A 13,827-nucleotide genomic window follows, 5' to 3' on the forward strand; every position below is an offset into this window, starting at 1 on the left:
AAGAGATAAGATAAGAAAAACGATATAGAAAAAGAAAAAAAATAGTAAAAGAAAATGAGAAAAAGAGAGAGAAGATAAGACGTAAAGAAAAACAAAAAAATGTATAATTAAAAATTCAAAAAAAGATGTAAAATCAGAGGAGCGGAAAAATAAAGAGACGAGAACCAGAAACGATGAAAAGAAAATAGAGAAGGAGAAAACGTAAGTGCAAGGGAGAACATAAGGATCTCTAGAAAAGAATAAAAGAAGAAAGAAGAATAAAAGAATAAAAAGAAGAGGAGACAAAAACTAGAAATACAAAAAATACAAAACGATAAAAAAGCAGTAAAAGAGTACAAGAAAGAAACAAGGAAGAACAAATAAGAAAGGAATATAATAGGAAAAAGGAAAACAAAAGCGCGATGCAAGAAAAAAGTCAAAACAGAAGAAAAGTGAAAATCTAAGGCAAAGATGGAAAAATTATAAATGAAAGAAATTCAGAGATACATTATTCAAAAAAATTCAATTACTCTTCAACATATATTCTTAAATTAAAAAGCAAAGAATCAAAATATCTATAATTTTCTATTATTCAAAACTAAAAAAAAGAAATGATAATGGTACAATATATTTAAGATAATAATCTGAACAACTAAAAATGTTTGGATACAAATTTTAGAATTTAAAATAATTATAAAGTTTCAAAAATCAAGAATTTTATAATGCAAGAAAAGGAAATATTGTATTTTCCCAAAATGAATACAATAACGTGTTATTTTTTGATAATTTTTTCATATTCTATACTTTAGATGTGTAAAAAAATTTCCAAAATTTTATACTTCTATTATTACCGAATCGTAGTCGGCAAAGTAGGATTCTATGAATTTATTTTTTTCGCAAAAGAAAATTAATTAAATAATTTTTCAAATTTTAATAGTAAATATCAAATTTTATGTATTATATAAAAAATAATCCAGATACAATCAGTGATGATCAGATGAATTCAGCAAATGAGAAATTTTCAAATTTACACAGTGCATTAATTAGTATACTGATATGCAAATTGAAAAGCAAGAAATACTAAAAAAACGAATTAGAGCAACAGATGTTTTCGGATACTTAAATGGGAACCGGAAGAGAGGTGTACAGTCAGAGCATTTATAAGAAGACGAATGAAGAATAAGAGTTGAAGAAGCCATGTACAGTCTCAGGAAGAGACAGGATCTTGTATATGAGGGAGAGATAGAAAGAAAGAAAGAAAGAAAGAAAGAGAGAGAGAGAGAGAGAGAGAGAGAGAGAGAGATAAGGAGGACAGATATAAAGCATCAAGCGGAAAGCTGCAAGAGGAAACGTGCAGACTCCCCTCCGTCTTTATTCAATTATATTTCTCCATCATAAATGCCTATATTGTTACGTTTGTCAATAGCGAGGTAAGTGAGGGTCGGACGAATAATATCTGCCGAATCGTAGTCTGTGATCCTACGTTGTGCCGGTCCTGAGTCTTTTGCGAAGGGCCCAGGGGCTTTTCGCCGTGTCTTTGGAACTACCTGTACTCCGCTTCGCTCCATCGCACGAAAAATTAAATTTCAAAATCGCGCATATATAATACACGAAAAATATCGTGATATTTAAAATAACATTTTTAGGGGAGACGCAAGTAATTATATAAAATTTTGTCCAGGTTCCTAGAAAAATACTCACCTTGAGCGTGCAGTTATTATTGTGATTGACCGGTGGATACGCGGGATGTCCCGGCATGTGCGGATGGGGGTGTCCGGGATGATGCGGATGATCCGGCATCATGCCGCCGCCACCATGATGATGCCCGTTGCTGCCCATGCCCTGTCCGGGCTGCAGGGCGCCATAGGGGGTGGCGGGATCGCCGGCACCGCCGGCATGCGGGGGTGAATGCGGGCTGGGCAAGTCGGGGGTAGTCGTCGTGCCGCCGCTGCCACCGCCACCGCTGCCGCCGCCGCCTCTTCCGCCGGTTCCGTATGCGTGATGCGGCCCGCCGGGCCCCGGATGATGCGGACTGCTCGAGAGCGAGGGATGGTGAGGGTAGGCTGCGGAATGGCCCGGATGGTGGGGGTTCATGCCAGCGGTTAACGCGCTCGCCAGTTTGACCGATGAGAGGGTGGGCTCAGAGAGCCCACCGACGGTTTCCAACGGCGAAATAGAGACGGAAAGAGCGGCTGTACGGCGCTCTATTGAATCCTGGCACCGGAGTTCTTCCGGCACTTTGGTGAAACCTGCAGTAAAATGCAGTCCTTTGTTATTAAACTGATTGATTTAAATTTTATATGAAAATGTGTTTGTTTAAATTTTACAATCATCATAATTAAATTCACAAATGTAAGAGATCGAAATACATCGACTATTTTTCTCGGTGATAATTTAATTAATAACAAAATAATAATAATAATAATTTAATTAATAACAACAAGCTTTCTTAATTGTCGTAATTAATATTCTATGGAGTATACTGTCTTGCATATTATTCTCGCTAAATTTAAAAAATCTTGTCCACGTGATTGTTTATAGCATGCCACGAGGGTCTTCGGATCGAAATGCAAACGGGAGGAAATTTTGTTAATTTAAGGATTCTTTTTTTAGAATTCATGTAACTTGACATATTATCAAAACCATGAAAGTGTGCAAGGCATGCCCATCCTAATTAACAATAATAGTCCTAGTAACTCAGCGGGTTGCCAATCAACCTTCCATTCGAAACTTCCGTCTTTTTGTCCCTCGGGACAAAAATAATGAGCGCCCTTTATTCGGACGATTTTAAGAGCGGCCAAAGGTCTTGTAGAGGATTCTTCCCCGGATTCTTAGCCCTTGGTTTTTTTCCAGTAGAATCCATCGACTCACCATGTATATACATGTGCATAACTACTGAATAATAAAACAATGCTTTTTATAGCAATAATCGATAATAAATTCGCATTCGCGTACATAATATTGAAAAATTCTTTCAAGGGAGAGAACGCGTCTCGTTCGCTTTATTTCGATAAATACAGTCCCATTGTACGCGGGGAAAGTAAAAATATCGGTGTGCCACCCTCGGTGGGAGAAAGTAATTAGCGCGCGCGCGCGCTGAAGCATATATTATTCCACGATGCAGGCGCACATCGGTACATTGGAACACACTCAGGCTCTTAATACGTATTTAATTAAGTATGCCGTGGTGGAGAGAGAAAGAGAAAGAGAGAGAGAGAGAGAGAAGGAGAGGGAGAGGAGCGTAGGAGAACGCGCGGAGAAGGGCAGACAGCGGGGGTGGGTGGAGGGGAGAGTTTATAGTGGATATCAGTATGGGCAACCATAACTCTCGCGCCTCCGCCAGCGAGCAGCGTGCCACTTATACGAGCACCTACCGCGATGGAATTTCATCCTCGCCGTTACCACATAAATCTCCGATGCATTAATGCCCTTACTGACTCGCTCGCTCCGCGTTTCTATATGTACGTACGTCCGCTTCTTCTTAATGCGGTTACTTAAGTTTCGCGGATGTCGTGCCGGCACTCGGTTCATGAATCTATCAGCAATTTGGATTATCGTGGATTATCATGTCAATTAATAACGTTCAATCACGGATAATCCGTCGATCGTAAATCAAGGTAAAATCAAGTAGTTAGATTACGATACATTTTTTTTCTAAGAATACGACTAAAGCGCAGCACCTGTCGCTACGACGAGTAAATTGAAAACAAATGAGGCGGACAGTTGTTTGTTGATCGATTTATCAGATCGGACTATTGAAATCGATTCGCGCGTCGATTTAATTTCAAGGATAGACCGATGCTCTCGATTCGTTCGTTATCAGTGCGCTCCCACGCCGTTTACGAGGCCTGACCTCTCCGGAGACACTCGCTGCTCCTCGCGGAAGCGCGATAGTCGAACGATAACAAGATGATAACGAGGGAATACACCGGTAATTACCGGAATGATAATGACGAGGAGGACGACGAAAGCGCGTGGGCGGAGGAGGAGTGAGAGGGGAAGAGGGAGAAAGGCAAAAGAGGAGGGCGATCGGCTGTGATAGGGATAATTAACGATCGCAATCGTACGAAAATGAGGACAGGGCGAATGCGACGACGACGATAACGAGCGGTCCAGCGATCTTATTAGCGATAAGCGCCGATAACGAGAACGCCCCGTTCTGTACGACAGCGAACGGAAAGAAAGTCAGCCTAAGGATTAATGGCGATCCTCAGCTAACGGGGGAGGAATGTTACATTCCGGTGAATGAATCCCCCGGTGGCGATTTGCTTTTCGACCCTTTCAAGGACGCTTACATCTTTTTCCTCATTTCGAATGTGAAACGGCTACGTGTAACATTAATTTATGAAAATATAAAATATAAAGCGAATTAGGTACAATTGAAAAAAGTTTAATTGCCACAGAAGGAGGCATTTAATCCTATCTTCCGTCTGAAGAAAATCCTTGTCGATCGCTCGTGGTTTATACCATCCGCATCCGAATTGAATTTAAATATTTCTCGGACTCTGACGAACCCTCTTTCGCGAATTGCCGAGTCGTAAAAGTCTTCCTCGCCCAGAACTCGTCTCTCTATACCGTGCGATCGCCACCTCGGAAACTGCTGTTTCATTGGAATCGGCAATATTACGAAATCGTTGGACGTTATTCTCAAGGACTAATAAAATAGCGAGGAATAGTCCGCGTGGTCTCGCGCGAAATTAATATTGGCCCTACAGTTTCATTCTGAGGCAGTTTAATTTCGTGTGTTTCTTTACGATCGGAAAGGAAATATAGATGCGCTTCGACATCTCTGGAAAGTCAATCTCCAAGAATGACCATCCCCGAAGACGTTAGCCGATAGTTAAATTAAAATGTTATCATGTGTCTTAATTCTATCAGTCATCGATCAAATATTCTTCTTTCCTAAATGAAAAATATAGCGTCAACAAATACATATGTGTAATTTCAATTATATTAATATATATTTTCCTATAATTCGTCAATATATATTCGTTACTTTGTAAGAAGAATGCAACTATGATTATTACTAAAAAAATATTAAATTATGCCAGTCTTTGTAAAAGAATTCTGGTAATGATGATTAAGATTCGCACCTCGAGCAATTTTCCGACGATATGTAATACGAAAAATTTCAAAAATTTTGCTACAGCTGGACAATGACAATGAAACAATATTTGCATCTACTGATAAAATAAAAAATAAAATAAACTTTAATGGCATAATAAACAACCTTGTGAACCCACACAAGTTCCGGAATGCATTCTAGAAGTGCGTCAAAACTAATCGGGAAGAATTCTTAAAATTACAACCACTTTGTCACGACTATAATGTTGAGAGAAATTTGTGTCCAGAATCCCTGGTAATTTATTACGGATTTACAACTTTACTAATTCATTTAATTAGACCAGCCGTGACTTTCTGCAAATAAAGATCTATAATATAATTCTCCCAGACAATCTTATTTTATACCGATAAAGTAAAATAACTTTCGTTCTCTCTCTTTCTCTGTCTCTCTTTTTATCTACTTTTATTTTCTATAATAATAAATTTACAGAGCTTGTATTTAAGGCAGCTTACAATGTTCTAATCTCCTTTTTCGGAAAAATATCAAATGTCTTAGATTATTGCCCTGGTCCCGCACGAAAAAAACATGGTCATTCCCTCAGGACACGCCCGAGGCGAGCAGGGATCGATGTGGAGATGTAATGATAAGTTCAGGCCGGTAATCACCGGTGAGACAAGGACAGCGCTGGAAGACACTGAAAATAATCTAATTATTGCCGGGGACGATTATAGTGATTAGGCACGTTGCGGCGGCCTCTTCCCTGTTTGCCACGCACGGTTCACCTATTATAAGTGTATTCTAGGAGGGAGCACAAATGAAAAGGCGTGCGCGCGCGCGGGCGAGCTCTCCTCCTCGGACCAATGAAACAGGCGGACGAAGAGAGGAACAACGAGGGACCACGGCACGCAATTACCAAGGAATCCAGACGAAGGAAGAAAGCGGCTTTCTTCCATGTATTGGCCCGCCATGTTCGCTGAATTTGTTTGACGCAATCCTTAGAAATTTCAAATCGGAGCAATTCGAGCGCTAAGTTGTTCTTTGCTTCTTCTCAGAGATCTTTACAAGGACTTGGTTTGTTACTTTACAAGAATTTTTAGGTTCATTACTTTTTACGTTCTCGAATAAAGAGACTCAGCGGCTTGATAAATTCTTCTCATTTTTTTATGACCATAAAATGAAAATAAAAATTGTCATCTGAAAAAAGTATTAAAATCAGAAAAAAATAATTTTAAAAGTAAATTTAGAGTTTTGAATCTCTTTAGAAAATCTACTCGGGCAAAATTATTATTAAATAAATAGTACAAATATAGCATGTTAACGAGATAAATAGTATAATATTACATGTGTGTATATTATTTTTTATATGTTTCTTGAAATTAGAAAAGGATAAACTGCCAGCAACGATAATTAGTCGGTAGAATGTTTCACCGAGGAATATTGAGTATTATGGTCGGTTTGAAATTCACATGGCGCAAAGTAACAAACTGCCAACGTTGGATATTTATGGGGACCGTCAAGAGTCGAATCCGGTATCGCCGCCAATATACACTGTTGTAGTTTATATTTAAGTCCCTGCATGCATGCGATATATTTATGTTCCTTCGGAAATGTATCGAGTAACTTTTAAAATTGATCTCATAGATTGGTAGTCATTTAGACACGACCAAATTATTACACAATAATCATATATTAAAATGTAATAAAAAAATTGTAATTTAAGAGTATATAAAATAATATATACACGTAAAAGATGTATAATGATGTATATGATAATGATATAAAAATGTACACACACACATATGCATATTGTCACTTCTCTGCAATTTCACGCGCAAATTTTATACATCATTACTTCAAATACACCGTGAGATAACGTTGGCATTTTGGGGTTTGTAATCGAATCTCACCAAGTGGGGCCGCTACGGGAATATGCGAGCCGCAGTGCGCAATAAAATTAGCGTCTATCGGTCAAGGTAAGTGCGGCGCGCATTAGACAAGGCGGTCGAGTAGACGGAGATCAGGAAACGTCGAAAACGGGACGGGTATGGTGGGAGCGTTGGAAGCCTAATTGGCCGAAATTAGCAAGTTTAGTCATTAGCGGAGTTTCCGGCGGTGGCGGCGGCGGCGGCGGCGACGGTGGCGGGTTCACTTGACTTCCACTTCCTGGGAAAGGAAGGCCGGAAGGAAGGTGTGTACAGCCGCCACCATCGGTCGCCCACCGACATGCCGACTAGCTGCTACAGATGACGGGCGACGCGACCGCGGGATGCAATTTCGTGCGACTCTTCGAGCTCCAATGGTACAGCGTTAACCATCCTTCTCTTTTTTTTTCAATGCAAGGACGATTAAAAAATTACGCCAACAAAAATAGATGCAAGCGTCGTCGAACAATGCATTTCGATTTCACGCGGTCGAGTAAATATTTTCTTCACTATTCGCTTCTACTTTGGTCTGCATTACGAGTCGTGTCGTATCGCGGTCGCGGCTATCAGCTGGAACTCGAAGCTTATCGGCGATCGCGAACGGAGAGCGAAAAGTTGTGCGCCGAGGATCGATGACCCACTCGAGGCGGCCTCGCCGGTAATACGCTTTAAATACGGAGCGTCAAGGTGTTGATATCGCGGCCGATGGCAAGGTGCAGGCCGCAGGATTCCAACGGAAACAGTTATTTGCGGTCTCGGTGCGCTCCGCGACTCCCTGACACACTCGTGCGAGACTGCTAACGATACCGCGGTGTACTTGATCAAGTATCTCGATCTCCCGCTTCGATATCGCGATGTTTCCTCTCCTCGATATCTTAAACTTATCCAAACATCGATCCAATCGCGCTGACAATCTTCTACGAGCTTAATAAATGTTCTTCTCATAAGCATTATCTTCAGCTATAACGCCAAGGATATTATTATGCATATCGCATGATTGTATCATGCAAGTCGATAATATCCATAAATACGCCTTTGAAAATATCGAGCTAAACTCTTGTGACGGGTTAGACAAACGTCGAGTTATCAGTTGTTGCAAGACGGGATAACGCGGCGAGACAGAAAAGACGAAGGGGAGGAGAAGGGAAAAGCGCTCGTCCGCGCAGGGCTGCGAGGCAATTACAAAATTGCAAAAATTAACCATAAAACCCGACCGGCATACCGGCGCTACCATAAAGTTAGCCGGACGGCCGGCCAATCGGCGCATATTTTTGGCGTTTACGACCAATCACGTGGCCACGCGCGGACGCTCTCGTCGTATATATTCCTCCGTACGCGTTTCCCCCGCGCGCGGAAAGAAAATTGCACGGCGATTTTGCAGCGCCATTCGAAATGCCGCTGTAAAACGTCTGCCCCCGTCCGCCTCCCCCGCGCTCCTCCCCAGCATCCTCCTTATCCACATTTCTTCTCGCCATTCCTCCTACTTCCCCGGCAACTCTTTCGCTCCTCGAGTATGAATCCGTCAGTTGGAATGACGAGGGAGAATTCGCATTAAATTATATTTTCTACATCGTGTTTCTACGATCGGGCGGCGTCTTAAATATCGCGAGATAGCGGAGGAGACGGGGAATTGTTCGAGGCTCCGTCGACTCGTGAAATCTTATTCAGATTTATCTGAAAAATATTGTTCGGCAATGCCGCTAATCGTAGCGACGTTTTATTCGTATACGGCGAATGAACAATGCGCGCGCGCCCCGCTCAATTAAGCAGTCCGATTTTTCGATAATCTGCGGCCACGTGTTGCGCCGCGATAATTATTTCTATCGACGCGACAATATTGCGCTCTCGCGGCCCGCAATTATTTATCGTTATTTCAGCAACGTAAAGCCAAATCTGCGTCATTTAAAAACGTTTTATTTTTTAAGAAGAGCTATTGTAATAATCTAAACTGTGCGTGCGTGTATGTATCCCGCGTTTGCAAGTCCAAGTATATATCGCATACACATATATGCAGTTTTTCTCGCTCTTTAATAAATTCGTGAAAAAATAAAAAAATAAAGGATTGCGTTTCTGTAAATTAAGAACGTAGCTGCCGGCACAATGTTTTTGATGAGCGCATTAATTTCGTTTGGAATTCGGATGAATGCATTAATTCCCTTCTGACCTCGTTGTACAAAATGCACACCCTACGAATCAACAATGCCAGCCGGGCGAGCCGGCATACGTTATATTCTCACGCATCTATACGCGCGCGTACGCGGCCGCGTGCGCGCGCGCGCGCGCGGGCGCTCGTTGGGCATCAGCTGCCGTACGAGGGTCCTTAATTATTCTATTAAACAGGCCGCGGTCTTATTGTAATGCGTGCGCGTTTGCGCGCGCGCATATATGCGCGTGTGTGGGCACGTGTATGTATGTGTATGTACGAACCCTGAATGGAACCATAAATTTATTGTGTCGAAGAGGAGATTGCCGGGACCGAAGAAAGCTGTTTGGCGCAATTGAATGCGAGTTGCGGTATTGTGCGCCCGAATCGAAACCTCTCCCCTCCCCCCCTGCCCCTCCCCGCTAGATCAATTCGTCCGGATGCTCTTTTTTCATTACGCGCGTGTATCACGCCGCAGCGATCGATCGATCCGAGGAGGACACACTGATGGTTTATTATTATAATTTCCTCCGAAACGAATGTATCTGAATGCTTCGTCAGGATGCTGCAGATGATAATAATTATAATTTTCATTTCTACGAAATTATTAGGAGACAAATATTTCATAATCCCCAAGAATTTTGTCTGTATTATCGCGCAATTTTTATACAAATTTCCAGATTATAAAATTGAAAGAAACGATTACGTCGCGACAACAGTGCGCGGTATTTTCCATCGAGAAATTTTATAATGGCTGTGGTCGAGAATCTCAAAAATCCGTCCAATCCAATCTCGGATCTACGCCCGAGCTTCGAGGGCTCGCACTTGTCCGTCGCGGGAAAAAAATAGAACGCGAAACAATTTGCGCGAGCGCGGGTGTTTTGGGAAATCCCCGGTCAGGGGATCCACCCGGTATATCCACTTCTCCCGATTCGCCCGTAAAGTAATGATTTCAATTTCGCGAGATCGCCGCCAGCAGCTACCAAGGGCGCCACCGCCCCCTCGCCACTCCCTCTCCTCTACTCACGCTCAAAGATTCGGATTAAGCGACTAAGGAAATTCAATATCAGTAGCTGAGATGGGCACATAAAATTACTGACTGCCACTTCGCCTTAATTTGCGTAGTAAAGTTGCGCCGCCTCGGCGAGCAAACCATGACTCTCCTCCCCCTCCTCGTTTCATCCACCCTTGTGTCTCTTCCCACCGTTGCCCCGACGCGACCCACGCTTTCGTGTAAAACTAAGGGATTATGATTCGGTTATTGGCTCCCGGCGCATTTTAGTGCGTAATTGGATGAAATTTGCAGCACCGCTACGATGTCGCCTCGCTACTCTCCCTACCCTTCTTCCAATCCTGCCTGCCTCCCCTAACGATATGAAATACGAGCTCCATATTGCGAGTTGCGCGAGGCAGGCTCGTTTCTTAGCCTCGACGATGTTCATTCTGATAGTTTCGCCGTTGTAGGCTGGAATTTATTAATCAAAGAGGTAGCTGGAGAGAGACGAGAAAACAAAGGAATGAAATGAACGGCTGAATAATGCGCTAGAATATTATGCGTGTGAATCAAGTTTAGAATTATATACAATAGAGCGAGCAATTATAATTAAAAATTATTTTCTCTTTTTCGTAATCTCTATTCGTGTTAAATCGCTATTAAAGCACAACGTTATTATTAACAATGACTAGACAGAATCGGATTGAGCGCGGCTTCTACCGAGTGTACCGAAGAAATCGAGTCGCACGAGTAACTTAATCGATCGGAGCGTCCCGGGACGGACGACCCTCTTGCGTCCCAAGACACGATCTTCAGCCCTGTAGAATCCACCGAGCAAATTTATGACGGGACACCCCGCAAACACACGGCGCGTAAACGTAGCCGCGTATGAAATTGCGGCGATTGAAACCGTACTCGCTCGTAGGGATGATGCACGACGTTAAATACATTCTATCCCCCCCTTTGTATTCCCTCTTTTTAGCATCCGGAATAATCTAAACCCTGGTCAATGTTTCACTGCTAGTCGTTCTCTCGCTTTATTTATAATAATAAAATAATCCATTAATTACGAAAATTACGACGCAATGACTAGAAATTTTCGCAAGCAAGTCCGAGGCATAGTACATGGACAAATCTGAAAATTTATAATCTTTTTTGGGCATCTACACATCTCATTTGAATTAAATAGACAGCGGGAAATGATTATATATTAAGATAGGTATAAGGAAAAATTCATCTTCGCGACCATATATTGCCAATCTTTAAATTAATCATTGCCTTAAGAATCTAAATTGTCGAACATGACTAACTTTTCTTTTTATTTAAGAACATGAAATATACTCTTTACGAGGAAATTCCATGGGCGATCCTGCGAGATGCTGCAAACATGGAGTGTTTTCCCCTTGAAAATCAGGCGATAGTCGCCACAGTAGAAAAATTAAATTGGCTTTTGGGAAAACGAGGGCGTGATAAATCTTAAAAAATATGTGTTTGACAGATATTGCCCGTCTCAGCGCTCGTTTCTCTGCTTTCCAATAACGACAGCCTGTACACACCGTTCTCCTCGTCCCCATTTTCTTTTTCTTTCAATGAAAACTCTACCCCTGTAAACCCTCATCTCCATTTTTCAGCCTCTATGTATACTTGCTTTTTTTTTTGCAGTTAGTTTAATTTATTATTTTACATTATACGATACACATACAACAGTTTCTTTCTCTTGCATGTAACTGTTATAATATACATTGTACTTTTTATACTTAATGCTCTCATTGAGTATTTCATACCGAAGCGTATGATAAAATTCTTTCTCTATTCCTCTACTCTCTTTATTATTTTCTATCTTACTATCTTTATTTTTTGTCTTTATTTCTTCTTGATTGCCTTTTTTCTCATCGCTTGCAGTATCGTTTATATCAAATATATTATTTTTTCTAAATACGAAAATACGTCCAACGGTGAAATTAATTATTCTTGTTCTTTTCTTCTCATATATATTATCTCCTATTTCTATTTTATTATCTTCTCTCTCTCTCTCCTTCAATCTTCATGCAAAATTACCATACCTCGCGAGGTAACAGCTGTCGCAGTTGCCGTCAGCATCTGATAAACTGATAGTAGCGACACACGCTGACGCACTGCTTGCTTCCCTTTCTCGAGTCTTGGAGCTCCAAAGACATTAGACACCATGGCTGCGTATTTTTATTCCAAAAATGTATAATACAGACAATACACGGAATACGATAATTCCGACGATTAGCTCTATTCTCGCAACGCGATATTTTCGCGAGGGTTTCTTCCCCTCTCTCGTTTCTCGAATAACAATTCAATTCGAAGCGGCAACGCAGCTGCCACTGCTAATACGCTATTTTCCGTTCCGCAAGTGCGTCGCTTCGGCGATGCACGTATTCTAAGGGGGTGAAATCTTTCCACTATTTATGTCACTCTCGTCTCGGAGTTGAGCCGAGTATTGTTATAGTAACGAATACAGGGTTACCGAATACTACCGAGCGCCATACATAAAATGGGATCAAATGCAAGATTTTTCTTCATAGACACATAATTCGATCGCGAGGAATCCGTTTTCCGACAAGTTCGTTAAACTCGAGTCGCGGTCCGTTTGAAAAGTCTCTAATGCCCGCGCGAATATTGACTCGGTGGAATATTTCGATGAGAGTATCCCATCGAGAGCATCCCTTCGTCACGCGACAACAGGGAGTAGAGATCGCGAGATCCACTGGGAAGACTGGCAACAAGCGAAGCAGACGATTAACGAGCGTCACATTCGTCAAACCGTGACTAGCGTCAAGAGCCGCTGGGTGATACGTGTAACGAGCTAATTAACTTAATTTATCGCCGTTTGACGGAGATCCAATCGCAGATGCGCACCACGTTAATTGTAGGTCCATTAGCTGCCGATACGATCGTATATACGTACCGTCCCTGTGCTCTCTAACGATCGCTTTACAGCTCGTTTCGTCGATAGCTCCCATGTTCATCGAAAGCCGTCCCTTCTACCATCCTCTCGTCCTCCGTTTCCCTCAGTCTCTTTCCCTTCTTTCTCTCACTTTTTCCATCTAGCTCCCTCTCGCGATTTTTCTCAGTCTATATCGTTCCCTTCATTTTTTTCATTCATTCGCTTTCTCGTTTTTTTTTCAGCTCTTCAAGTACGATACGCATTCGGTAAACGTTGAGATTAATATCGGTTAGTCGGATTAACTAATGTGGATACACACACAGTTTTATTTGTATGAAAAATGCTTCTACTCCCCTGTATGAGAATAACTGCAGTCAAATATTGATAATCTTTAACTTTAAATTTTCAATCACAATTTTTTTTGCACCATTGTAAAATGTCGTTCTGGGCGTTAATATATAGCATTCGTTAATTATTCGATTCATCGATTCGACTATACCGTATACGATTCGGTAAATGAGCTTTACTTATTAACACAAAACTTTTCCAAGCGGATTTTCAGCGCTTTAAACGAAACACGATCGAAACAAAATGTGCATTGCCTCGTATATAATAATTTATTTATTTATTAACAATTTATACGTTTTTATATTTCGCCATATGAGAGAATCACGTTTAAAAGTAAAAATGAAATTTATCGTTAAATAAAAAAAGATTTATGTTAAAATAATTTGTGTATAATGACTATTATATAAAAAATGAAATGTGTTGATTAATCTAAACAAGATTACTGATGTAATGACAGCAGTT

At 41.3% G+C, this 13,827-nt stretch overlaps 1 protein-coding gene across 4 annotated transcripts in view; it reads right to left on the bottom strand.

The window, feature by feature from the left end:
• The window catches only part of LOC145960571 (uncharacterized), a 167,730-nt gene that overhangs the window by 28,312 nt on the left and 125,591 nt on the right, over positions 1–13,827 (bottom strand). For all 4 annotated transcript variants that reach the window (XM_083080162.1, XM_083080155.1, XM_083080147.1 and 1 more), the window contains one exon: positions 1,681–2,228. In XM_083080162.1, the coding sequence (XP_082936288.1) occupies positions 1,681–2,073 (393 nt within the window). In that variant the 5' untranslated portion in view covers positions 2,074–2,228. The remainder of the gene's footprint in view (positions 1–1,680; positions 2,229–13,827) is intronic.

Source organism: Camponotus vicinus, unplaced genomic scaffold (genome assembly GCF_025532165.1).
Source record: "Camponotus vicinus isolate PSW18456_S1 unplaced genomic scaffold, iyCamVici1.0 SCAF_1, whole genome shotgun sequence".
NCBI lineage: Eukaryota > Metazoa > Arthropoda > Insecta > Hymenoptera > Formicidae > Camponotus > Camponotus vicinus.